Genomic DNA, 27,473 nt, shown 5'->3' with positions numbered 1-27,473 from the left:
AGAATAGTGAGGCCCTCGAGTATCGGTTTTTGTCATGGCTCGAGGCACACCCTAAGTGTAAGCTATAGGCAATGCGTGCCTTCAGCAACATGTCATGTGTGCGATTAATGCGCTAATAGGACATTGTCTTTTCATTTGTGTCTTAATTCATGTGGGCAGACAAGCGCGAGAATTTGAGACGAGCGTGCACGTCTGTGCGCAGGTGCCCGGAGAGCGGTTGCCGAGCGGAATCACCAATGCGAGCGCCTCGGCGGCCATGCAGCCCTCGTCCGCAAGCACCCTGGGCTCGATCGCGAGCGTTCTGCCCACGCTCGAGGCGGCGGCCAACAACACGACGGCCGCGCTTCAGGAGGACGCCGTGCCTTCTTCGGGGCATCCACTGGACAGTTGGGACCTATCGTGTCGCTACATCATCGGCACGTTCCTGCTGATCATCATTCTGACCGCCATTACGGGCAACATTCTCGTCTGCCTCGCTATCTACACGGACCGGCGGCTTCGCAAGCTGGGCAACCTGTTCCTTGTCTCCCTGGCCGTGGCCGACCTGCTGGTCTCGTCGCTCGTCATGACCTTCGCCGTCATCAACGACCTCATGGGCTACTGGGCCTTCGGCCCGCAGTTCTGTGACATCTGGATCGCCTTCGACGTCATGTGCAGCACGGCGTCTATCCTCAACCTGTGCGCCATCAGCTTGGATCGGTTTCTGCACATCAAGGATCCCCTGAACTACGGTCGCTGGATGACAAAGCGTGCTGTCCTCGGGACCATATGCGGCATCTGGATGCTGTCGGCGCTCCTATCGTTCCTGCCCATCTCCCTTGGCTGGCACCGGCCTTACCCGGACTCCCTGCTCGTCGTGAACGGCCTGACCATGTGCGCGCTGGACCTGACACCCGAGTACGCCGTCACGTCGTCGCTCATCAGCTTCTACATGCCGTGCGTCGTCATGGTGGCGCTGTACGCCCGTCTCTACCTGTACGCGCGCCGACACGTGCAGAACATACGCGCCGTCACCAAGCCGTGCGTGGTGAACAACAAGGACTCGGGTAGTCCGACCAAGTTCCGAGCCATCGGTGGACAGTCTTCCCTGCACGTGATGGACCACAAGGCCGCCATCACGCTGGGCATCATCGTGGGCGTGTTCCTGTGCTGCTGGGTTCCTTTCTTCTGCGCCAACATCGTGGCCGCCTTCTGTAAGACTTGCATCTCGGAAGAGTGCTTCAAGTTCCTTACCTGGCTCGGTTACCTCAACTCGGCGCTTAACCCCATCATCTACAGCATCTTCAACACCGAGTTCCGCGACGCTTTCCGGCGGGTCATCACGGCTCACGCGTGCTGCAAGGCACTCGCCGAGCGCGCTCGTGCGCCCAGCGACTTGTCGTACCGCACCAAACGAAGCACCATCTGCGAGACACCTCGCGCCAACAGTCTGGCGGCGGTCAACTGCCGCCACAACAACGTGGTGACCGCCAGTGAGAGGATCTCGCTCCGGGCCGAAGTCGACACTCGTGTCGAGATCAGTATCAAGAACATTGGGGAAATTTCGGACATATAGCAGTGACGCACCTGAGAGCCGGCGCACCATGCCGTCTAACGTTTTCCTCGTATAACGACCCGCCTTCGAACTCACCCGGCGGACGTGTCAGCCGGAGGAACTGTGACCACGCCTATGCACAATGAACGAATGATGTCTGTACGTCCTCTGGCCGTGGCCTGAACCTACGGATGAACTGTAGGCCATGCCCTAATACAGAGCCGCGGACGGCGCGCCCAGGCTACTACTTATAATGACTCGAGCAGAGTGTTAAATGTCTGCTCCCTTAATTTATTCAACGTGCCACACGTGCGCTGGTCAGTGATGGCCTGCATCCGTCATTACTACCTCATCACTCTGTGCACCACCATCTTTCTCTCGAGGAGCACAAAACCTGCTCATCCGGTCGAATCGAAACTCAGTGCCACCTATAGACCACTCGACTGGTCGATTACGACGTGCGTGTGAGTTCTGAGCGAACTTACTGCTTAACAAGACTACGTTCGGCAGATGATCGTGAGCAACTGTTATATAGCCCTACTCTTCGGTAAAGAAACGTTGGTTGGCGCAAGATACAACAAAACGGATGTTCGGCAGTCTGGGCGCGTGGCCACCCGCGAGAACCGCATCTTCCGGTGAACTGCACACCGTGTGGTGAACATTACGTCCGAGTTGACGTTTTTGTCGAGCACAGTGTGTACCCACACTTTTCAGACGATTCACGCTTTCGTCGAGATGAGCGCCCTTTCTTCGGGCGAAATCTGTATATTGTCCTAGTCGGCCAACTGCGCACAAACGCGCGCGCGCGCACACTTAACGAAATTCCCCGGTCACATGCGGCGCAGTGTTCTTACGGGAGCCCCCGACAATCGGTCACACGAGCCTGAAACCACACGTACGGGCATCACACGAAACCGGAGACATAACAGAAATCTATACGGGACAGCTGCGAACGACACCGCAGCGTTCGCAGAGTTGTGCCTACTCAGCGACGAGTTTCAAGCCGCCAAATGCCTTGTTCCCTGTCAGCTTCCTTCTGTCTTCGACACGAACCACTTCCCGTATACGCAGCGAGCGGGCGTCTTCAAGTGACTCGCACGTGTCTCGTGTAAGCACCGCGGAGGCGCAGATCTATTAAATTCACTCTTTACTCGCCCAAGAGGGACTTGTCACCGCGCTAAGCACCGACCCCTTCCTTGTACGAATCACTCAGTGAAGTCCATCACCAAGTATAAGCATGGTAGGCGAGATAGTTTAGACGCCAGGTCAAAACCAAAACTGCGGATTAAAACAGGTGTAGTGGTTAGCATGCTCTGCTGCTGACCTGAAGGTAGCGGGTTCGATCCTCGCCACGTAGGTCACATTTCGATGAGGCGAAATGAAAGAGGCTCGTGTACTGTGATGTAAGGGCACGTTAAGGAACAACAGCTGGTCAAAACTTCCGGAACCGTTCACTCTATAGTACAATGTACCTTCACTAAGGCGTTCCTCGTAATCATATATCGCGATTTTTGGAGGTGAAGCCTCAGATAATATTATTATAGACGAAAGACACTCTATTAAACAGGTCTAAATGTGCTACATGTCCGTGAGGTAGAGAAGAGTCCATTTTTGCATGACTAAGCTTGACAATTGACTCCTGTACAGATTGAACTTTGTGGCAATGCGTAGCATGGCGTCGATGAGTTAGGTGTACTCCCTCGTGGTCCGTCCGAATGAAACAGTGGCTGAATTTTGCAACCATACATTTCGGTTAATCGCCTTCGGCCAATGCTCCTGAGGGCATTCGATTGAAACATTAATGGCAGTGCAAAAATTAAGTGGGAACAAAATCAGTCACTGTTACGGAGCGTTACTTAGCGTACCAGAGGAACAGTGCTTGGCGAAACAAACTGGCGCATATTGTACCACTTTCCGCTTGCGCTATTTTCACGAAGCGCCAATGCCAGGAGCAATAAAAGCAACGTACGACAAAAATGCCCTGGCCTTTGGTGGCAAACGCCCTTTAGTGGCGGTCAATAACTAGGCATAAAGTTTTATATCGAGGCAAAGGAATTGCCGAAACGAATGGTTTCAGACCGCGGCCATGTTTCGTTGTTTCATACTACGTGTGCCAGAGTATAGTAACGAGCGTAGCGGCTTGAATATACTCGTTTCCGCAAATACTTATGTGTGGGGAGAACTCTTATGTTTCGAGAAAAAAAAAACGAATGACTTCAGTTCATGTAGCACGAAGCCTCCATCTAGTCTCGGCAATATTACTCCGCTTAGCTGGAGCCTGTGTAGCATTCACACATCAACTTTCTTCTGCCTCTCGCCTTCCGTCTCCTTTCGTTTTCATTCTTAGGGGCAAGACTGACAGCGTTGAGTTCTCGGACGCCCAGCCACCGAGCCCTAGACATAGAATTAGCTTGCTGTTGTATATACGTCACGTTCATCTGGCCTTTCCGCGAGCGTTCTGAATCGGGACACGTCCGGCATCTTCATTCTCCTCCCTCTTCGTTCCTTCTGTAATGCGACATCGGTGCTTAGTGCGTGTGGCAGTTCTGGTCTCTTTCATGTCAAAGCGACCCCTTGTGGTCAAGTCTGCTGCTTGGTCTCACTGTGTTGTGCGTGTGTGTTTTATGGGGTCTTAATGGGGTCGAGCGTGGCTCGTCCTTATATGTACATAATATAACTATACGAGTAGCCCGTGTAGTCAGTGTCTCTTGTCAGGAGAGGACGCCCAGTCGCAGCTGTGACCTGTGTATAGGTCGCACCCACTCGAGCCACCGTGTCCCTGCTTCGCTTAGCTTGCGACCGATCACTTGTCACGTGATGGGACTGCGAAGAATCAAGTGACTACCCTCTATTGCTTCCCTGGAGCATGACAACTCGACTCGTAGATCGTAATCTCAATCGGACAAGCGATGCGTCATTGGACCTAATAAACGGATTGCCTGTTTTTGTTAATGCCGTGCCTGGTTTGAATCTATTTCTTCCCGCCATGTGCTGTCTTGCTGTACCCTAGGGGAGGTGAACCTTCAGCTCGGGTGTAGCGCAGATGGCTCTGAGCGGGCGCACGAAATTGCTCACAAAATGTGGGTCCTTTGTTGTGTTGTGCGCAGGGTACGCTGCGTACCATGGATGACAGTTGTCACAGATGGGTGATTTGTTTATTAGACCACTAAACAATAGTTCAGCGTATATCGACTAAAACGCTAAACGACTACGTTCAAAAACGGTTTTCTATCAAGGGCCACCACTGTGTTAGAGTTCTCAAACTATCAGTTTCACTGTATGGCTTTAGGGCTTTCTGTACGCAGCTTCGTTTGAATACCTTATAGCTTTCAGGCTAGGCGGATGTTCAGGAGACGATGGAGGTTTGAAAAGATGAGAAGCCCTTGAACAAGAGGTGTTTGGAGCGACCGTATTCAGCGGCACCACGTGCTCAAAGACATTTCACCTCTTACAGCGTGCAGGGCTACGGTTTAAACACTACCACTGTGTGAAAACGTGTGATGTTCAATTTTGTGCGTCAATATTTTGCTGACAATGACGCATTTCACTCTAAAATTGTGAGTGAGTTTGCTTGAAGTACCGAAGAAATGTTTCACAGCATGATTCGTTTTTCATATGATCATAAGTTATTAACATTTATAGCTTAAGTGACAAGTGACGTCGGCGTGTCGGTTGTATGTGGTCAAACTAGATATTGAATTATTGGTGTACAGCACCTCAGCGAGCATACGTGGACCACGCTTTCTATTTAAACAACAAGTACAAAATTATAAAGAATTGGTAGCTTGAGTGAGCTGAGTGGCGTCTGCACTGTCTTCACGCTTATGTGGAAGATGAGCTTATATGTATACTCAAGGTGCTATAAGCATTTCCCAGCTTCCCATAGTGACTTAGAAGTGTACCAGTTTGCGCTAGTTGGTATGGCATGACGATAGTTATAGCGCAAGAGCAGAAGGACTTCTTTGTGTCCCTTTGTCGTCGTTCTGCTCTCGCGCTGAAACTAACGACTTCCCGTTGTGACTTCATCAGAAGCTCACCGCGTCCGCAGTCTTTGACAATCAACACGTAATCGGAAGAACACGAAGTACTCAGCAAATTCAAAGCTTCTCACTCTCCTGCGGTGAAACAGAGGTTTGGAGGACTAGGCGAACATGAAATTGTTAAGCGTTAATTAGTCAGAGCCTTTTTCTAGTTTGATGTCAAGTGAAGAAAGAGAAAGAGTCTTTTTCAAAACATGCGGTTGCGTCAACCCCTTGTGTTTCGTGAAGTGGATTATGCGGAGTGCGTAACGGACAACATGTACTTTGTATCAAAGCTTCTTTTGAGGCACTTCTCAGAAAAATGGTGTTCAAGGACACCCGGTATAAAACTGAAGTGACAACTGCGCGCACGCTTCTCCGCAATTGCAATGTTTTAGAGGCGAAGCGAACACGCAGAAAGGATGGCCAAGGCGGGCTGGGGATAGTTCTCGCAGTGGACCAGCTACTGACTAGCTCTTGTTCCGACTGTTGTGTCGCACGTTCGAGTCCCTGCCAGAAAACTTCATTGAATCGGGTCATTGAGTAGAACATATGAGAAAGACGTTCTCGTGTTGAATTCCGACGCGTAATAACCAATCTTAGGTGCTTTAAATGTAATGTGCAGTTGCCGCTACTTTCATTACTTGTACTGCTTATAAGGCGTTCAAGTCACTTGGAGTATGGATGTATCTACATCAACGTAATCACAGCGAAAACATCGCCTCTGAATTTCTGTTTCACTGTAACAGTAACGAAACATGGATGCGCCAAGCGTGCGATGCAGATCTAAATATACCTGGAAAATATGATCGAATATTATAGACGCCAGTGTACACATGGTGAAAAACGCGAAATAGGGGGAAAAACTAAGGGATGATATGAACGAAACAACTGTTCCGACACAAATGGCTTATTATGCTGTTTCAAGAAAAAACAAAGCGAGCAAGTGAGAAAAAGCAGCGTAAAACATTTTACAATTGTACACGAAATATCATTGAACAGCAAGTTAAGATGCGTGCACTATAAACTCGAACAGCTACGGGAGTATATGCAACAGAAAGCTACGCAAATTATAAATAACAACATGAAAAACAATTTACGAAAATATGCACTGGTAAAGCTAACTATACATGCGTATGCTTAAAGACACACTCAAGGCAAGTACAGCGTTCAGTTGTATCAGTAAATGAAGCTTCTGTGATACCCAAAAGATACTGCTGCATGCGCTGGTAGGAGACCTGAAAGCAGAAAAAGAGAACGTACCCGAAATGAACATGGCGCCCTTAAGTTTTCACTCATACCCACTGAGACATCATAAAACTTCGCTGCGTTGTCTCCGGTGAAATACATCCTTTTGGTAAATAATATTTCCGTTTCACTCATGATCATCCAATGATTCAATCGTATCACGTCTCCAAAACTTTCTCTATATACACGAAGGTAAGTGAAAGCTTACCTCTGTCTGAAACGCACTTCAACGACTAATCCACGTCGTTACTAAACAGAGTTGGTTGTTGCTGTCTGTGTAAATCATGGACCTCCCGGATCGCTTTCTCAAGCACCAGCTTTTTGCTCCGCAAAGTTTACGCGTTTGAAATCTTACACCGGAAAAAGAATCCCAAATTAATGCGCTTTTAATGGCGCCTTGATCAGTATACATACAAAGAAGTTCTGGGCCTCTTCTACATGCGGCCCTGTAATAAAGGCATGCATGCATTCAAAACAGAATGTAACATGTGTAACGATTACTATAGCCTGCAAATTCGAATGCTATGGAGAGCTTATCATCATAGTAGCGCTCGTTTCCATGCAACATGCGTTATCTATCAACAACTACATAACTATGTGGCTACGCAGATACGAAAAGAAATGGTTTTTCGTCGGCGACGCGACTCCTTTATTCGTAGTGGTGGCACACACAACAATGTTTCAGGCCATCCGGCAGAAACATAATTATCGAAAAAATTGCCCCTTTTGTTGCCTCTCGGGTTGCACATAGGAAAGCCTTATCGAAAGCCCTAACGCAGTACGACATTTTATTGGTTTAGATACGATACCATCCGACTCTCACCTATACAAGCAAGATGCTTACAGCAACTATATTGCCTAGAGTATAAAATTGGGCATGTTGGTAAGACATACTTAATCGACGTAGCGCGTTTTGAAACATATATGGACAAGGGAAGGGACAGAAGGGAGCGCTTACTCCCAACAAAACTTTATTTCGAGGAACGTACATATATATGCTCATGAAATTCGAAAACAACAGACAGATGCAAAACGCTCTATTGCCATGCGCTAAAAACTTATGATCTCAAAAACGACAATTCTTTTTCACAAAGACCGAGAGGAGGATTGCTGACGCAGTTCAGCCCTAATCTACTGATCCTTTCTGCTTCAATAATCTCCCTTGTCACTTTATTTCTGTTTTTTCCTATGATTAACGTACCATAAAAAAGTGGTTTGCAGCCACACGTGCTGCAATGTAGTGCCAAAAAACCATCTCGACCATTTTTTACGTTGCAAGCGTGTTCGCGGAGCCGGTCATTAATACATTTGCCAGTTTGTCCTATGTAGTGTTTACCGCATGAAAGAAGTATCTGATAAATTACAAATTGCGCGCATGTGACAAACAGTGTTAAGTGCTTTTTAGAGCATCCTGATTTTGCATGTGAAATAACTTTCATACACAGGTACGAGAGCTTTTTCGGGGCAGAAAACACCACCTTTAGATTGGCCCGCTCTCCAACCTTTTTCAAGTTGTGGGAGATTCCATGCAGATAAGGCACTACGGCCAGCTTCTGACGTCTCACTGGCTCAACATGAGGGAGAGCTTGATGCAAGGACTGAAGCTTCTTGACCAGAATTCCCGCGACGGAAACCTGTACGTGAGAGGGGTAGCCAGCGTCCAGAAGTCGTTCTGCTTGCTCCTTGAAACTAGCTGCCATCAGAGGTGGACAAGACTTCTGCAAAGCGTTACTAAAGCACATGTTTACAATGCCTCGTTTTACGAGCTTAGTATGGGCGGAATGGTACGGAAGCAAGGGTTTGTTACTCCTCGGTTTGTACATCCAACAAATGTGGTCTAGGTGAAACGTGAGAGCGATATCTAAAAATCTGAGAGTGTTATTAACAGGCAACTCATGGGTTAAAACAAGGGGACTAAACCGCTCCTTGATGAAGTTGAGGATATCTAGGGCACAAAAAATGAGATCACAGTCAAGAAGAATGAGGAAGTCGTCAACAAATCTAAAGATGCGCATGATTAGGTTGTCACTAAGGTCACCGGAAACGGTTCTGTCGAGCTTGGCTAAAAACAAATTACTTAAGATTGGAGCAATACATGATCCAATACAAATGCTCTCCTTTTGAAGGTGGGGCTTCCCATTCCATTGAATAAAAGTAGATTGCAAATAAAAGGATAAAAGTTCTAAAAAACTACTAGACGATATACCAGCACTATTCTGAAATGTTATGCTACCAAGCTTGTCAATGCTCTCTTCTACACAACTAAGAATGCGGTAAACACTACATAGGACAAACTGGCAGGTGTATTAATTACCGGCTCCGCAAACACGCTTGCAATGTAAAAAATGGTCGAGATGGTTTTTTGGTGCTACATTGCAGCATGTGTGGCTGCAAACCACTTTTTCATGGTACGGTAATCATAGAAAGAAACAGAAATAAAGCGACAAGGAAGATTATTGAAGCAGAAAGGATCAGTAGATTAGGGCTGAACTGCGTCAGCAATCCTTCTCTTGGTCTTTGTGAAAAAGAATTGTCGTTCTTGAGATTTTAAGTTTTTAGCGCATGGTAATAGAGGGCTTTTCATCTGTTTGTTTGTTGTTTTCGAATTTTATGAGCATATATATGTACGTTCCTCGAAATAAAGTTTTGTTGAAAGTATGCGCTCCCTTCTGTCCCTTCCCTTGTCCTATGTTTCAAAACGCGCTACGTCGATTAACTATATTGCCTGCGTCGTAAAGGTGTTCGTTTGTTCTCATCCACTTTCCAAATAGATTCAGTTTGTTTGTTTGTTTTCAATCAGCCAGCGCAGCTGTATTGACCTCTTCCGGGTTGCTTCTCTTTCTTCAAAGCAACAACAACAAAAAAAGCCCCCACAAAGCACTTCGCTTGAAAGAACGAAATAACAAAACAGATTTACTCTAGCGCTTTGTTCACCCATTATAATGATAATAAATGGGCTGAGAAAGAAAATAGGCGCCTAATTTTCGTTGACCAGGTGGGGCTGTCACAAGCGCTTTAAACCGTAATTACACTGATTGCCGAGACGCTCGAGTGATCAGTGGAAAGAGCTCTTCCGGAGCTGCATCTTTCGTTGGCTCTTCCGTTGGCGAATGAGCGCGACCCCTTGTTGTTCTCCCGGCGCCTGTGGATAATCGTGCGGACTTAAAAGGACACGGTCACACACACGAGCCCTTGTCTCGCTCCTCGAAAAGCTCTCTCGCGTCAATGGCCGTCACAGATAGCGACGGGCTACGGTCACAACCGGCCGGACGGAGTGAGAGACGCGTCTGTAGAGCGGAAGCCTCCGAGCGTGTAAAGGAAATGCTTGTCCATCGATATCTGCCATTCACAGTTACGCACGTACCGCCTCTCCACTTCTTCGGCATTCGCAGTGCCCCCTGTCTTGGTTTCGTATGCGGTGTATAGCCGATTCTCCGCAGCACGGCGCTGCGTTCTCGTGCGGCGCGTGCCTCGAATCGCGAGGCTTAGCGCGCTCGTGCCTCGTTCGCCCGTAAAGGCAGGTGCTCACGTATGCCACTGCACCCGTACGTTAGGCCAGTGATTTCTTATGCAGTCGCCTCGCCTCGTGCGGCGACGAACTACGCACTACTTTCCGTTTCCCGTCATGTCCCACACTGGGAGGCGCCTCGATTCATTGATTCCGAGCAGTTAGGTCTACTGATGGTGTGCACCTGCTGGTGCTACTTGTTTTCCCTGAATAGGTTCTTATCCAATCCAGTGCATACAGTATGAAGAGAAATGGGTGCAAGACGGGATGAAAACTAGAGTTAAGTTTCAAAACGTGAGCATGGCAGCAGTCCGCTGTCCGTATAGTGGTGCAAAGTTTTTGAACCAAAACAACGTAGTTCTGTGGCACTGATCCAGCTTCAACTGCTTTAGAAATCATATATTTATATAAGAAATTATATACACATGTTTGCCGTCATTGTGATGTCCTGTTATCAATGACCCATGCGTGGTGCACGCATGACAGAAGTCAGGAAAGCTTATATCTGACGCGGCACTGTGACGACCTGGCAGACGTGTCTCGAAATATCTGGTGAATACAGTAACGTAAATATGGCCATGTTGGCATTCCATGTCAGCGTCTAACGCGCAATGCAAGACAAGGTCGGGTATCGTCTTTAGCGCTATAGATGCTGAACGGCAGAAATTAAGAAGTTTCTCAAAGATGCGCTTCACGCTATAGGCTACACACAGCTGAAGACACGCGCCGTCAGTTCCGTTAAGTTCAGCTGGTGTGGCCGATGCCATGATGGCGTTCAATGTCCCGATGATGACAGCAATGATGTGCGCACGCAAGCATTGGCGTTCCTGAGTATGTACTGATTATGTACTGCACAGCTCTGCAGTAGCTCTGAGTATGTACTGCACAGTAGTCTGGATATAAGTGACACAATACGTTACCGTGAAAAAAAAGCCGTATGGCAGACGATGGCCTAGGATATAGTGAACAATTTGATAAGCGCTGATTTCCTGCTCAATAAATTCCGAACTATTCCAGTCTTACATATTACCATAGTTGATTGATATGTGGGTTTAACGTGCTAAAACCACCGCATAATTATGAGAGACGCCGTAGTGGAGGGCTCCGGAAATTTCGACCATCGGGGGTTCTTTAACATGTGCCCAAATCTGAGTCCACGGGCCTACAGCATTTTCGCCTCCATCGAAAATGCAGCCACCGCTGCCGGGATTCAATCCCGCAACCTGTGGATCAGCAGCCGAGTTTCTTTACCACCACGGTGGGGTATATTACCGGACTTCTTCACATTGCTAAGCATCAGGCCGCTCTTCGGAGAACGAACGGCCTTTGACAGCAGCCTATTATATACAACGCCAGTAAGCAAATCATGAGAATAAATGCACTAAACGTGGTTGTGCGTAGTGAACGGCAACATTAAGTGACCGGTTTTCCTGCAATATATATTTCCTGTCAAATATGTCCCGCGTATATAAACGAGACAGAAAACAAGTGAAAGAGAAGTAAATGATGTAAGAGAAGTCAGTGACATGATGGAGTTCACATGGAATTATACTTCCATGTTTCCCGTCATACGGTGTCACATTTGGCGTTTATGCAGACCTGTACGAAAAATCAGAACAGGGCTCTGTTACTGCCTCTTATGTAAAGAAATGAGGGGTATGTAATACATGAATATAAACACAATTCCACCCCTGCGGTGCAATGAAAAGGGGAGGGTTACAGGAGGGGCTTCTATAGATTAACGGTATCGTTCCTCCACAGTCTCAGTTGTTCCCGTGACTTTAAAAAAAGTGGATGAGAAAAAATGCACGTACATTGCTTATGAAAGTGCTTAATGCCGTATGTAAAGATATTACAAAAGCTCCCCTTACTGGTATAAAAACTCCCTTTCAAGCAATACGTTGTCACCTTATCTTTGAATAAAAATGAGTTCACATAGGATAGCGTAGAAAAAGATGGGGGGGGGGGGATATACTTTAATTTATTTCTTCTTTTTATTTTCAGAATAATATAGTTTAGTAGTGAAAACCTATCTTACAGAGGTACATCGGCCGTCTACACTTCGTGACCAAGCTCGCAAGGTTTCACGGGAGGTGCCAGCCCCGGTGCCAAGACGTACTCCGGCTTTTGAGTGACACACGCACTGCGCTTCAGTGTTCTCGTGCTTATTCTGGTCACGAGGAGTCGCGTAGTCATTGTCAAAGTCAAGCGAACAGGTGGTCACGTCCGTGTGCGACACTTTGCAAGCAGCGCCAACGAGGCACCTCGGCGCTGTCGGTCGCTTCTCAGGACAGCTGCCCACACACATGGAGTTCGCCATTGACAATGGCTCCATGCAACGCCTCGTGCTATCGTCCAGTTAAAAAAAAAACGAAGCCATTTCATCACACGGGGCTTGTTTGGTTGTGGCTAGGAAGTTTGTGCGATGAGCACGGGCGTGCGCAGGATTCTTTTCCGGAGGTTCCCAGAGCCTCTTTGCCGAGTCGTAGCGTGGCGCCCCTGTCGGTCGAGTGCTAAAGAGAAACTTCGCCATGAAAGCAGAAACGACACTAAAGCGACGATGTGCTTACTCACAAAGAGCTGCCCCTTTGAATCCTTGGTTTCTCGGAGTAAACGTGAGAAATAAACGGATCCTCGGCCGTCATTACCGTCATGCACCTGCTTGGCACAAATTATAGCATTGAATGTAACACGAATACGAGGCAATTTTTAGCCTGAGTAAATGTATGGGGTCGCACTCGGCGCCCAAGTTAAATGACGAATGCGGTACCGATTGAGTCGCCCTTCCCTTTGGGCCCGACACGATGATCGGCTGAAGTATATACGTCCCACATGCCGCAATGCACATAGCGCTGAAAATTTGCAGGTGTATGTGCGCTCAGAACAACGGAGAGATATTTTTTTCAGAGTGCAGGTTTAGGCAACCTGCGGGCAATATGGCAGTACCATGCGACCCCCAGTTACTATAGCCCCCCTACCCCAGTCGCGTCGTCCGACCTTTCGCCTCACTTTGTCACTCCCTATCTGTAGGTTGACATTGGAAATTTTTACCTCAAATGTGTTTTTTGCTCGTAAGCGAGGTCTGCAGATTACAACCTTGTGACTTCCGTGACGCAAATAAAGATAATTTCTATTCCCGTTCTTCTTTACATTATTGTCAATTGCAATTCACAGAATTTATTTCTCTTCGGCCCCTTTTTGAGGCGAAGAGCCCATGCGTGCACACCTCAAAAGGTTGCCAAGCCTTGATTCAGAGTCGCTTTCACTCTGCACTGGAATAACGGTAAGATGACCGTAAGATTTGTTGGCAGACGATAACGCAATCAAAAATGGGCCACTGGACGATGCCACAAGTCGCATCGAAGTAAAGAATAGAGTCGACGAGCTAACACAAGCGCACAGGTATTGTCCCTAGATCCCTAGAATATATATATATATATATATATATATATATATATATATATAGTGGTAGTCCTGTGTATACACAGCCTGTATTTTTAATCACTTATCGCTAATTAATTAACAATAAGAGACCAACTTTCTATAGTTGCTCCAATAAAAAAATTTGATTTATAGTAGACATTTAACCCTAAAACCAAGCATATAATTGTTGCTCTATTCAAACTAATTGTTTCTTTTTTTCATAAAAAGAAAGAGAAAAGGTGACGTACAACGTAAAGTTGCTGTTTTACCGATTCAAGCAAGAAACAAAAAGTGAGCTAATTAAACTATTATTTATTTGCGCTTTGTTATGAAAAAAAAACTGTTTATATCCACGCACGACTACCACTAATATACTACGGGTAAGACTTCACCAGGGCTCTTTTTTTTATTCTTGGTTTAACTTATGCGTGTATACCGTGCACTGGATGCGTGTTAAAGACAGGGAGCCTTCATGTGCGCGCGTTTACGGAGACGCACGCACATGAAGGCTCCATAGTTAAAGAAACAAGTTGAATTCAGCTCGGAGTACACCGCTAGAATGCAGAATACCTCATAATGAGATGCTCGTCCCGGGTTTGAGCCTGAATAATAATCTGCTGAGGAATACGTGTCATTGGTACTGAAATACAATATATGTGATGCCAAGCGAATATGCGGTGATGTGTTGTAAATCACTCCTAACGTTTTTTTAGATGCGGAGCATCTTATACTCGCGCCTTGTAGTGCGCCGTCCGCACCGCTTCTCGAACATTCGACAGCTGACGCGCGCGCACGCGCCGTCGCCCACTCTTCCACCATCTGTGCATCCCTTCCTCCTCTACACACCGCGCGCGCTTCACTCCTCCACCATCTGTGCACCCTTCCTCCTCTACACACCGCGTTCGACATCTACAATTCTCCTGATTCTCCAGTGGACGCGCATGTGGCGTCGCGCTTCGAGAACATTCAACAGCTGACAGTGCATGCGCCGTCGTGCTGTATATATACTCAAGGTCGGCGCTCGCTCGCTCAGTTGCCGCTCGTCGGTTGGTTTGTACGGCGCGTCGACGTCCAAGGTCGCGGTGAAATGAATTCCAACGAATCCACAAACACAATGATCGACGTCCCTTCGACCAGCGCCGCCCTTTCGCATACGTGTGTACGTGTTCACTCATTTAACACCCCCTCCTACAACCACGTTAACCAATTTAGCCATCGACCCAAGTAAGTCGCACTTTAACACCCCGTTAACCAATTATATGGTCCGCATCCTCCTCAGTGTTCCCCCGAGGGAAGCTGCGGGCATTTTTTTTTTATTGCGAATGCATTTCTATGTCAGGCGTCCGTAAGGATCCGTCCACCGCCCCCTATTTACTTGAACGTGACGTGCCGACGCCACAATGCAGTGCGTTTGAAACGCGTTTGCGCTGCTGCGTTTGTGTTGATAAGACGCTGATATTATGGCCGCCAGGTACGACGACAACTCGAGCAGATGCTGACGAATGTGCAAATAAAAGGTTACGGAACAAATCCTCATCTCATCGTTAATTTACGACATTAAATTTACTACGCCATGTACTCTCAGCTCAAGAAATTCCTTCGCATTTCCTCGCGATTTTATTCGGGGAGGTGGGGCAATTTTTTTTCATGTCGCAACTTATAAACTTATGCAAATTAGCCATCCTGTGGCGCAAATCAAGAAAAAAATTACAATAGGAGACACAAATAAAACTATGGCAGCCATTTTGGTTTTAAATATGGATTTTATTTTTATTTATGCAAGAAATAAATCATATATAAAAAAACGAGCATGGTATCTGAGCTCAAGTAACTGCATTGTTTTATTCGGTGTTTTTTTTTTTTGCCGGTTGAGTGACTTTAGCTATTTGCATACTTTCACACAGCTGACGGGTATTGAACACAGCTGCACATTAAAAATAGGCCTTAATATAAAGTTGAATTCACTGGACTTAACTCTCAAGTGACTGAAGTACATGACATTATAAAACTGAATTTCAAGGTGGGACACTTGCAGAAAATGTCCCTGCCCTTCACCCCCCCCCAGCCTGAACACAAGGGGAGCCAGACACTGCTGACCTCCTTATGACTTACGCCAACGCAGCCAGCTCAATCTTCTATTATATGAAAACGAAGCACACGTTCAAGGAAGTTGACTGCATGGCCGTATTATTGGCCGTACGCCTAGCGCAGTATACAAGTATGAAGGGCAACAATTGTGCGCTGTCTCTGTACCTCTGGCTGTTCACTCCACCTCACGCACATAACAGAGCTCAAAGGCAGTGATTGTCTTAGTTCCTTCCTGTTGTGCGGCGCTGATACGCTCTTGAAAGGAAGTTGTCTTGCGTACGCTATGCGGAAGTAGAGAAGCACTGTAAAACAGCTGACCGCAAGTAGCCCTGCTTACCTTCATCACTGTTTACGAATTTCTCTTGTTTCGTTAATTGATATGAATATATATATATACTTACCAATAGGATGCGCAATTTCATTCCCATAAAAAGCAGGACTGTTTTCGGTGCCCTTTCCTACGAGCAAATTAATTTATAAATTAACATGCCGGGTTTTATTTTCCTTTAATTACGCCAGCTGGCTTGTAGCCAAGAACTTTTCTCGGGAGGAGCCCTCTTGTTGAAGGCCTTGGCTATTTCACAATAATGCCATTTGTATTATTTAAACTCGGTAATACAACCCCTTCCCGCCCCCCCATAAGCATTTTGGAAGAGGTGGGTGGCTGCGGGGCACACCTTACTCTTCCTGGTTGCAGGCCTGCAAAACGCACCTTTCCCGTAGTGAAAGTGCATAAATTTTTTGATAATGGTCGGTTCCGTGCCGAGTGAGACGCCCTACTCAAAGTGCACTAGCAAGAATGGCGTAAAAGTAATGCTGCAGAATGCATCACACGCACAAAAGAGGAAACATTCATTAAAATCTTGTACCATACGGGGCAGTCAGCAGAACTTTACTTTCTTTAGTTATTTGTGTGAAAGTTTAGGCAGGCAACCATGCGTTTTGAAAAGACGCGGGCGCGCGTATTGACCTTGCCGCATCGCATGCCGCTGACGTCGCCCCCTCTTTCGAGCACGACTCGAAAACAAAAGTTCAGCGTCGTCGGAGAAACGTCCGCAAGACGTCGCTACCTGTCTCGTGACGTAACGTAAACACAGAAACGCGAGGGAAGGGGACGCCAGGGCAGCAAGAGGAGAAGCCGAGGAGGTGGCGAAGAAGGGGTCCCCAGGAATTTCATAATGGCTGGCTGTGGCAGCTTGTCAATGCCAGCCAGCGTAAGGTAGACTTATTTCCTCACCTGTGTCAACAACCCTAAGCCCGAAAAAAGTTGCCACCCGGACCCGATCGACAATGCACCCTTCATGCGGATCGCACGGATTCGACATGGCACGTCCCGAGCGGTCGGACTGGTGGTGCACAGCAGCGGTAGCGATGTGCTCTTGTTGGTGAGGTTTTATGCCGCTACTACGGTTGCATCGGAGCGTCGCCGTGATGCCTGTTCGTGACAAACCCGGCAACTGCTACTGCCGGCATCCAGCGACGCGGAGTCAACCTAGCGTGGCAGGGTTCAATAACACCGCCGGTGAGCTTCCGTCCGTGTCGTGATTACGTCGGCATCTCTGCCGAGGCTGCGGGCTAGACTTCTTCCAAGGTAAGGAACCGCTTCGGGGCCCATTCGCCCTTTCGCTTGCGGTTTCTTTCTTTACCGGAGCCGTTCGGTGTAGCGCGCGGTTTCCGTATCTGACCAAGTGACAGTGGCATGCTCGCGGTAACTCGGAAGAAAAAGAAAATAAAGCTGGAGAAAGTTCAAAGTGATCGCCGTCGTCACGGTTTGGTGCGCCCGTGAGCGAATTCAGGAGCGAATATTTTTGCGCTGCCTCCTTCATGCTCAACTGAAGTAGGACACCGCGATGGGAGGTGCTTCCAAGCGCGCCTCTGCGATCATTAGGCGGTCACTGCAGCGCTACAATGTTTTCTTTTATTCCGCGAAAGCCCCGCGTTCTTCTCAACATAAACGTTTTAAGACAATTGCCGTGTGAATGCTCTTCCTTCACAGCTCTCAGCCAAAGTTATTACTTGCCCTGTAGCCGCTGTACTAGCGTTATAAACCGCTGCTGGAAGTGCTGGAAGCCGCTCGTTAACTAGTACAGATCTTAGCATACCGGTTTGTTAAGTTGTGTGGCGCGTAATTCGAAGAGTCACTCATAAGGGGCTGAAATGTTGAGTTTCATTGCCGTTGCTTTCGCCTGGCAAACAATTGATTTTTTGGCACTTTCAATTTTAGAGCCATCGAGCGCGCGCCTGTTGCCGATGATATCGGTGTATGCATCGATCCTTAATAGCCTTGTTTTCACTGAACGGCTTCCGAAGCATTGATCGCAGCGAGACATGTGCTTCATTTTCCCGCTGTTCTTTTCCTCGCAGGCGCTTTTTTTTGTGTTCTCTGCATGGCGGAAAAAATGGAGCTTAGAAAGGTAAGCTTGTTATCATTGGTTACCGATCGTTTGAGTGATAGTTCTCGTAACGTGTACTCACTCACGGTGTTTTCGTCACTTTTCTCCCCTCACCGTTTGCAGAGCTTGAGAAGAAAGTTCTCAGGAAACATACGGTTAGTTGACAGCTAACTTTACTTATTTTTTGAAGTGCCTGTGCAATGCTTCAGCTTGCATTTGTTAGCTGTTTGTGTAAGAACACGTTGATTGTGGCAAAAAATGATGCCACGTTACATCTTCAGGCCCATGTCATATGCCAACCAATGTAAAATATTTGCTGTTTCTTTTATGTTGAATATATCTGTGTCGAACATGTGGGGAGCTATTACGCCGAGCACATCTGGCAGGTTATATTTTAAAACGTTTACGCGTGCCGGACGTCGGAATGAAGATTTAAGCAATGCGGCAGATTTACGTTGTTTTACGTTTTTCTTTTTTTCTGCTGCAGCAGCCAATCTTCTTTGTTATGTCTGTGTCGCACATGCTCTCCTCACAGCTGTTGAACAGTGTAAAATGTAACATTCACATTTGGAGTCTTGTCACTGTATGATAAGCAGTTGTCATAAAAGCTGTTCACTGCAGTTTAGTGTTCACCGCAGCAGTGCATCCTTCCAAACTCATTGTTTCATTGCTTTAGAGCCTTTACAGTTCATTGCTTTGCTTCATGATAAGAATTTGTATCTAAATTTTTTTGAGCTTTAATAAGGGCTTCTTGCACCCTTGAAAATAATAAAGATGAGTCTTTAAGCAAATCGAAAATGTGCTGGAGAATAAATGTTTTATAATAAAAAATACAATGTACAGAAATTTTTATTTCAAGTAATATGTGCCTTGTTCTACTGCATTGAATCCACTTAATTTGGCAACAAGAAAATATCTAGGTATAATGAAATTTTGTTCAGTTTGATGTTAGTTGAGACGTTGCCCAATGCTGTGGTTGAACTCCTTTTGGATTAAACATTTGGGTGAGTTGATTCACGTGGATGATATGCGAAAGTGGCATGACAAATAAGGAACAAAGAAGAGACACTATGAGAATGTACTTACAGTTGAAGGTTTATTTAAACAAAATCATATGAAAGCGTTGTAATGACTGCTCAGACAATGAAAATGTAAAGAAATGACCTTACACGGATAGAGATTGGCACACAAAGAAAGGAAAAGAGCAATGACGAAACGGTGCTGGTGCCAAAATTCATAATGTGAACGACGTGGGCGGTAGACATATCCAGCTAGAAACATAAAGGACAGTTTTCTATTCACACAGAGCATGACATGCAATGCTCGTAAAATTCTAGAGTTATCATTTTGGCAGTGTCCAGAAAGGCCATCATTGAAGATGATCATTCGATGAGTGATGAGTTTGCAGACCAAATGCTGAAATTCGGATTGTATTTTCTCATTTGGTAACCTATTATTAATAATCTTGGACATTAGCAAATAAAATGAAATTTTGTTTGATTGCATTATGAAGTTTCTTGTAACAGTAGAGTTCATTATGGTACTGCTGGATTTGGGTTCGCTTATAACCGTGTTGCTGCCATTTAAGTTTTATGTTGTACTTCGGTAACGTTACTTTATTATCTTTCAACATGTATCGGCACTACAGTGTGGTTTTTTCCAATCAATGCTCTTTCACGTAGCTTAAGAAAAATATTAATCAGGACATATAGGTACAGTGTAACAAATTTAATCGTAACATATAGAAAATGGTGGTGGTAGAATATTCCTGTTTTATTAAGCATTCTTTCATCACTCCCTGGCTTTAGGCTCGCATTTTCAACTGGTGTCTCAAACTGATCATTGGGTTAGGTATATTTGATGAAGCATACTGCTGTGTTATGGGCAAAAAAAAAAAAAGGAATGGTACATTGTCTTGAGTGGGCTGTCTTTTAAAAGTTTGCTCTTTCACCCCGAAATGGGTGAAATACCGCATGGAAAAAAATTTTAGTATTGAGACAAGGATGAATTTTAATAAATGAGTGATTTGCATGCGCCTGCGTACGTTAATGCCAAGTGTACGCTGGACATATTTTGTATATTTCCAGTTCACCTGTCGTAAGAAGAGACAGCCAAGCTGAAGTTGTACTCAAGGGCTGGCTTTACAAACTCGAGGGAGCAACGATAAAGCAGTGGAAGAAGCGTTGGTGTATCCTTTCAGAATACTGCTTGTTCTATTACAAAGGTACACATTTTAGTGAATCTGCTTCTTAATCTCTTATCTTGTATTTCAAATTGGTCACATGAGAATAACTTTTACGCATATTTTTTTCCCCGTGACATAATTTTACTTGTGGGACAGATAAGCCGAGAACGAAATACTAATTTGTACGTGGATTGCTTGTGTTGCCTTACAGTTAGCAATTGTTGCTACTGTGGGCATACAAAATGTACCTTCTTTTTTTATTCCTTTTGAATGATTTAGCAGTCTTCTAGTTAGGTGTCAGTTCACCCTAAACTTTATTGTTTTATATCCCTTTTCTCAACTATTTGCCATTCAAAAGTCATTATTTTATTAGTGTGTTAAACAGTGGTGCTTTATTGTTTGTAATTATATGTTAAACAACTCAAACACTAACCTTTCAGGCCCTGAAGAAGAGAAGTGTTTAGGTTCCATTCTACTGCCAAGCTACAAGATCAGGCCATGCACAGCCGACGACAAAGTGTCCCTGAAGCATTCGTTTGTGGTGAGTCTCCCAACAGACAATCCCATTTCCATTCTTCGAACCTGATGGAGGGTTTGCCTGCAACTGCGCAAAGCTTTTTTCACACAATACGCAACCGTCTTGGTGTTTTTCAGGCCGAGCACCAGAACACAAAGACGTACTATTTTGCCGCGGAAAACAATGCTAGCATGTGTCAGTGGATGAATGCCATGTCCCTTGCGGCCCTAATGCAAAAGGACACTGAGCGCAGGTGAGTGGTATTAATTAGTGAAATTATTTCCCATCGATATGCACATTGTGCTCATATTTAGTGATATTCGGAAGTGTAACTGTGAAATGGTAAAATTCTTTGCTTACTGTGAACATGAGAAGTGGATGTGTCAACATGGCGCACTATAAATAAGTGTAGCTCATTTAGACGTAATATACAAATTATGAGGTTCTAATTGAATAAGCAATGGTTAATTCAATCCTTGCAAAGCCTTGCCAAGATGGAAAAAGTCTTAGCAAGGCTGTAATGACATGTTTTTATTGTTGTTATTGTTGTTGTTGTTGTCAGCCTTGAAATGGCACCTCGAGTGGTTGTCGTCATGACATAGGCCCAGTCACGTTGCCTCCAGGATGTTTAATTCAGTACCATCTTATCTCGAAGGTCATGCCTAGAAGCCGTACACTCTAGGCCATGACCCTGTAAAGCATCTCTTCAGGCGAATGGTAACTGTGGCATTTTTCTTTTTCGATTTCAGCATCAGAAACACTTGGTTTTGCCAGCTTTGCACGGTGCTTCCACCAGTATTTAAAATACACAATTTTGCGCGGAGGCTCCTCCATGCTTGTGCTATTTGAAGCTATGTTTTCTATGCAGTCTGAAGCTTTTCTGTGGCTGACGTTTAGCCATTTCAGGTCATTGCAGCTTATAAAAGCTGCCTTAGTTAAAGGTTAATTGTTTCTAAAACTTGTCTTTCTCTTTAACTTGTAGCGTGTTATGCAAGCATACCTACATTCTTCTTTTTGGCATCGCAGAGTTTTCTATGATGACTTCTTTTCACGACGTTTTCTGCCTAAATATGTGTCGTGGCAAAGTGAAAACCGTACCTGTTCGCAAGCTATGTTAGCTTCTTGCTTTGCTCCTAATCACACTTCTTCGTAATAAATAGTAAAAGTAATTGACAAGATCGTATTACATGCCAGAATGTCAACTTCTGTTATAAAGGACTTGTAGGGGTGGGCTTCTGGTAAACCTTTAGGACCTACGGTTCGTTGAATTTGCACCTAATACCTTTACACATGGCAGTTTTTTCGATTAGAATGTGACCATTACAGCCTTGAAGTATGACTGAGGGGGCTCAGATTCAGACATTCATAACAGCTGCAGCAATTGTCTTACTTTGATGGGGATAGGTGTTGCTATAGAGAAAATTTCGCAAATTGGCATTTGGTTTCATATCGTTAATTGAGATGTGAACTCTTGACGACAAGATGGCCAACAATATATGTTTGTTGGTAAAAGTCTTTTTGTGATGCAGAAGGTTGTAGATCACTTGTGGTACATAATGCATTCTCATAAAGAAGTGTAAGTGCTCTTGCAGGCAGTAGGTTAATGTTGTCATCAACATCCCCAGAACTGTTATGATCAGCTATGCCCGTGTCAATCAGCCCTAGATATTGTCTACTAGTCCTCCTTCATAAGAATTTATCTTCTATGTCTTTTAATGGCCTTTCATTGCTTTCTTTTGTTGGTAAATTAGTTGTTTATGTTGGTTATTGGGGCATACTGCCTGAAGCTAAGGCAGACGTTAATGCTGTCATTTTTTTATGCAGCCGCCAAGCACTGCCATTACATGGGATGCAAGCTGCAGCTAACGCTTCTCCGGGCATGCCACCAGACTACCATTTCTCGCCGCACGTAGCTCCACAGAGGCCTGTCACGCAACAACCTCAGCGTCCCTCTGACGAGTCTTTCGAGGTTGAGGCATACTCTGCAGGGGCAACCGCGGACGGCCACTATTTGGGCAGTGGTGATCAGTACCCTTGTTCCTACACTCGTAGCCCCATTTACGACCAACGTCCTCCACCCGCCGCCCCACGACAGCGCCCGGGCTATCCAGTTTACGCCAATGCGCCTCCCAAGCCTCTCCGACATGGCGCAACTTCTCCAAATGTAGCCGAAGGGGGCGGCTACGATGCCTGCAACAGTTATGAGGGCTACGACTTTTACGGGGCGCAGGAGCCCTTGCCTGCCTATGCCGGCCGGCCTGTTTCTGCCCACTACGGTGACAATGTGCCAAACTCTACCATGACATCGACTCAACTGATGCGGCCACGCTCAGCCGACTTTTTGGAGCGTGACGACGACGGTGAAGACAGGGAGCTGTACCTCCGCAAGAAGAGTGCGCCGGCCGTTGCAGCTAAGCCCCGCCCAAAGTCCAGCATGGCTCATTACGACTGGGAAAACGAGGACGAAGCTCATGACTGGCGGGTCCAGCAACAGCAGCATCAACAGTGGAGGTCTCGCACTATGGAGACAGTGGCACAGGCTGGTGTACTTCACGACGAGTCGCAGCTGGGAAGAATGCCGTCTGGCAAGGCATCAAGTGCATGTGGAAGTTCGGCACAAAGCAAGAAGGCAGTTCATGTGAGTTTTTACATGCGCCTTATTGACACAGCTCTAATGATCAAATATTCTGGAATGCCCTGGGCTTTCATTACTGAAATGAACCATGCTATGCCCTTGTACTATTTCAGTTCAATGGCCTGTGTTCTTTTCCCTCGAAACAGTGTAACTTATTTAATGTAGTTCCTGATGCCAGAAACATGTTTCAGGATTTTTCTGCGTTAAAGGATGCCTGAAAATGTCTCATTAAATCTAAAGTGCCGATTTGCTCGCTTTTTCTGCGCTCACATGCATACTATGATGACTCTGTTGTAACCGCGTATGACGACTGTTTATTCTCGCGAGCGAACAAGCGACACGGGTGTGAAGAAGCACGCACCCGAAATACGATGATAATTATGAGCCCAAACAGCCGATGATGATTGACCGCTCTTCAATTAAGGATGAAGTGCATAATATATGCCTACAATACTTATAACTATGTGGGAAACGAGGAGAGTAAGCTTGTGTGCGAAATCTAACCACTTTGCACACAGGCATACCCTTCTACTCTTCCGCCTGTGAGGGTGGAGGAGAGTGTGTGCATCATTTATAAAAAAACTGTGAAAAGGACTCTGAACAAGAATTGGAAAAACCTACGAAAACATCATAATTGTATTCGGAAGACATGACTGTTTCGTTAAAGGGAACTTATTTCACATATTTTTCAGCAGTTGGCTGTATATTTAGTGGATCTTGAGTGTGTGGCAGCTGCACTTGAGCGGGAGACGTGACATCTCTATTGAGTATTGTTAGCGGTTGGTGCTGTTCGTGGGGGTTCTGGGAACTATAGTGGTAGGGGAACGGGCAGGGAGATGCGAACAGTGGCTGGCATTGTTGGCATGCTCGTTTCTCGCGAGTGTAACGCCACCTCCTCTAGTTGACAGCGTGGCTTCTATACGCGACAGTTTGCGAGAAACGCATTGAATTCGTTATTTTGCCCAAGTTTCTGCCTGAAATAAAGGCTGTGTTCGTCCGTTTCATTACCCAACCCAATCTTTAAATTTAGCTGAAAATCATGAGAGCAACAATTTCGTTGAGTATCTATTTAAGGAAGGCGGTTGCTGACCTGTCATAGACAAGTCCTCTAGTCAAAACAGCGCAGTTTTTGTTAGACTATTCGTCATTATTTCAGGCCTGCATCATTCCACGAGGTGTTCTTCATTTGTTTTTTGTTGTTCTTTCTGTAATTATATAAATGAGAACTAACAGACGAAAACAGGGAGCTGTACTTCCGCAAGAAGAGTGCACCAGCTGTTGCAGCTAAGCCTCGCTCAAAGTCCAGCGTGGCTCATTATGACTGAAAAAACTAGGATGATGTTTGTTAGTTCTCAATAGTATTGTGTCTAACAAAAAAATGAGCCCTTAAAATTACTTCCTTGTGTAGCTATAACATTTTATACATCAGGGATTAAGTGTTCATTTTAAAAGACAGGGTTGGCAAACACAGACACAGGAACGAAGTCGAGACACCACGGACGTCGACTAACTCACTGGCTTACCGACCAGCTAACTCAATTCTCTGCTATTCCAAGATTGTTCAGCATTGCTTCTTCTTTCTCATCATTCACTGGTTGTAAATGTACTGTGCCTCTTTTTGTGGTTTCCTTCACTTTCGAGGCTTTGGTGTCAATTTTCTATTCTGTGTGAAAGGTTCTCACCAAATAGGATCATTATTCAGTTAAAAAAAGTATCTCATGAAGTATCTGAAGTGGTTGCTTGGGTGTGTTATACGACATAGTGAAAAAACAAACTGCGCAAAAAAAAATGAGGGACCAGACGAAGAAGTACTTCAGCTCTTTGTATGCGTACTTTTTCTGGTCTCATTTTTTTGCGCTGTTTGTTTTTTCATCATGAAGTATCTCATTGGCTGAATACTGCTCTGCCATAATTGCAGCATACTATTGCGTCATATTTCTCCGCTTTACTATAAAGTCTTGCCTTGCTGCAGCTAACGTTATGGCGTAATTGAAATGCAACTTCACATTGCAAATTGTGCAAATGTCTCTAAAGGCACGTCTGCCGGTCAACTCAATTCGTAAACACTCTGTAAAGTAACAGAACAGAGAAATTGCATTTGTTTGTGGTGCCACCTTGTGGGAAAGGGCTAAATTACCTTAGAGGTTTGAAGATCTCCCAATTACTCCCTTTCTTTGCCACCGTTTGTCACTGTTGACAAGAATCTTAAGATGATTCGATTTTGAAGGGCTCATTGATGATTAGAAATGTGTCAGAATTTAGATTGCAATTAATTCTCGTCACTAGGCATCCTGCACTCACGGCCCAGTTTTCACTGGGAGACTGTTGAAGCACTCGCTTGTATCTGTTAGCTTTGTGTGATTGTGCCTAGGAGTGTGCAAATGGTAGTTTGTTAGACAGACTAATATCAATCCAATAAAACCAGAAGCAAATGCAACCGAATATTGATAGTTTATAATATCAGACAGCTGTTTCTACAATTACCTTAAGGTGATGCTCATGCTTTATATGCTGGTCATTTTGGCTGTAAAACCGCAAATGAAACATTGGAATCAGATAAACAGATTTTTAATGCACACAGAATTCTCCAGAAAGGGGAATGAAGCTAGTACAGCCGGCAAAATCTGACAAGCAACTCACGATAGTCTACTGTATTGCGAGCGCTCGAAGAATGAAGTTTATATTAGAAACACATTTGTGCTAATCTTGTGTTTGGTAAGGTGCAGTTGACATTTCGAATTGTTTGCCGCTATTTGAATAATATTCACACTTCTCCACACACAAGTGCTTTTTCATTTTGAGACTGAATAAACTAATAAATTCAATTGGATATTAGACGTTTCCGAACTTTTGCACACCCCTGAGTGTGTTGTACAGAAACAAAACCCTCGATCCACCTCTCACCTTTGTTTATTTCAAATGGTGATGTGTTAATTATCAATTGAAAGGTTTATGTGAGTGTGATACCAGACAAGGCTAACTAAGCTATGCTTGCACCAGTTCCAATGGTTCAGAAGGTCTGCATGAATTTTTTTTTCTGCCTTTTCCCGTTTTGGCATAGAAGGAACAGTCTATGAAGCGACTACTAGAATGGAAGCAACGCATGCTGCAGTCTCCCCTTTGCAAGAAACAGGGCCAACAGCAGCAGCAGCAGCAACACCATCAGCAGCAGCGTGTCGTGCCTTCTCCTCAAGAGCTCCAGTCAGCAGTGCTCCGTAAAACACCGGTGCCTGAGTGCGCACCGCCTCCCGAACGTCCTCCATTGCCTGAAGAGTACAGGAGGCGAGCTTCGGAAGGTTCCAGGCCGATGGATGGCATGATGGGGGCCCACTTCAACACAGAACCACGAGGAGAACCTGTAGGACGGGCGCAAGAGACGTCGGCACCTTTAGGGCCGGACCTTATCCGTGAGTCTTTTATACAAAGCAGTTCTCCTGCATTTGACTCACTTTGCATGTTGCCTTGCTTACTAGATTTTGTGTCAAAGTTTGTTCAGTGCTTTATCACCTACTGGTGCAACCTCTTTTTTTTTTTTAATCAGTGATTGTTCATGATGTCCTGAAAGATGGGGCTCCCTTCCCCCTCTTTATTTGATCTATGTAAGTGCCATTATAGTGGCATTTTATTGTGGAGCATTGTTTGCTGTTTGGAAGAAGAGCAGGTTAATCGTTCGGACTAGGGAGTATTCATTCTATTGAAGAGTAGCATTCAGTTGTCTCTATTTGCTTTCCTAACCACCAGAATCATCCGGGCAATTCACGTAGCAAAAAAGCCTAACATAGGGCCGTCCAAGGTACCAATCAGAACTACCCCTACAAATACACCAAATGCTGACTTTTCTGCATAGTGACCCAGTAAAACAATAATCAGTACCTGAGAAATCCTCAGTGTTAAATATATACCAAATAAAGAGCACAATTTCT

At 45.5% G+C, this 27,473-nt stretch overlaps 2 protein-coding genes across 14 annotated transcripts in view; both read left to right on the top strand.

The window, feature by feature from the left end:
* LOC119170511 (dopamine receptor 1) overlaps nucleotides 1-4,486 on the top strand; it is a 593,104-nt gene extending 588,618 nt beyond the window's left edge. For all 9 annotated transcript variants that reach the window (XM_075887209.1, XM_075887203.1, XM_075887210.1 and 6 more), the window contains one exon: nucleotides 203-4,486. In XM_075887209.1, the coding sequence (XP_075743324.1) occupies nucleotides 257-1,555 (1,299 nt within the window). In that variant the 5' untranslated portion in view covers nucleotides 203-256 and the 3' untranslated portion in view covers nucleotides 1,556-4,486. The remainder of the gene's footprint in view (nucleotides 1-202) is intronic.
* A 12,416-nt stretch (nucleotides 4,487-16,902) lies between these two features.
* LOC119169614 (uncharacterized) overlaps nucleotides 16,903-27,473 on the top strand; it is an 84,672-nt gene continuing 74,101 nt past the window's right edge. For 4 of the 5 annotated variants that reach the window (XM_075887200.1, XM_075887198.1, XM_075887202.1 and 1 more), the window contains exons 1-8: nucleotides 16,904-17,411; nucleotides 18,185-18,234; nucleotides 18,337-18,368; nucleotides 20,301-20,437; nucleotides 20,839-20,939; nucleotides 21,053-21,168; nucleotides 22,740-23,553; nucleotides 26,612-26,957. In XM_075887200.1, the coding sequence (XP_075743315.1) occupies nucleotides 18,208-18,234; nucleotides 18,337-18,368; nucleotides 20,301-20,437; nucleotides 20,839-20,939; nucleotides 21,053-21,168; nucleotides 22,740-23,553; nucleotides 26,612-26,957 (1,573 nt within the window). In that variant the 5' untranslated portion in view covers nucleotides 16,904-17,411; nucleotides 18,185-18,207. Of the gene's footprint in view, nucleotides 17,412-18,184; nucleotides 18,235-18,336; nucleotides 18,369-20,300; nucleotides 20,438-20,838; nucleotides 20,940-21,052; nucleotides 21,169-22,739; nucleotides 23,554-26,611; nucleotides 26,958-27,473 lie in introns of all 5 variants that reach the window. The other variant, XM_075887199.1, reaches the window with a different exon arrangement.

The sequence above is a fragment of the Rhipicephalus microplus genome, chromosome 2, assembly GCF_043290135.1.
Source record: "Rhipicephalus microplus isolate Deutch F79 chromosome 2, USDA_Rmic, whole genome shotgun sequence".
In the NCBI taxonomy this organism is placed as follows: Eukaryota; Metazoa; Arthropoda; class Arachnida; order Ixodida; family Ixodidae; genus Rhipicephalus; species Rhipicephalus microplus.
Note: the sequence above shows the minus strand (reverse complement) of the source record. Positions and strands in the feature narration are given on the sequence as shown.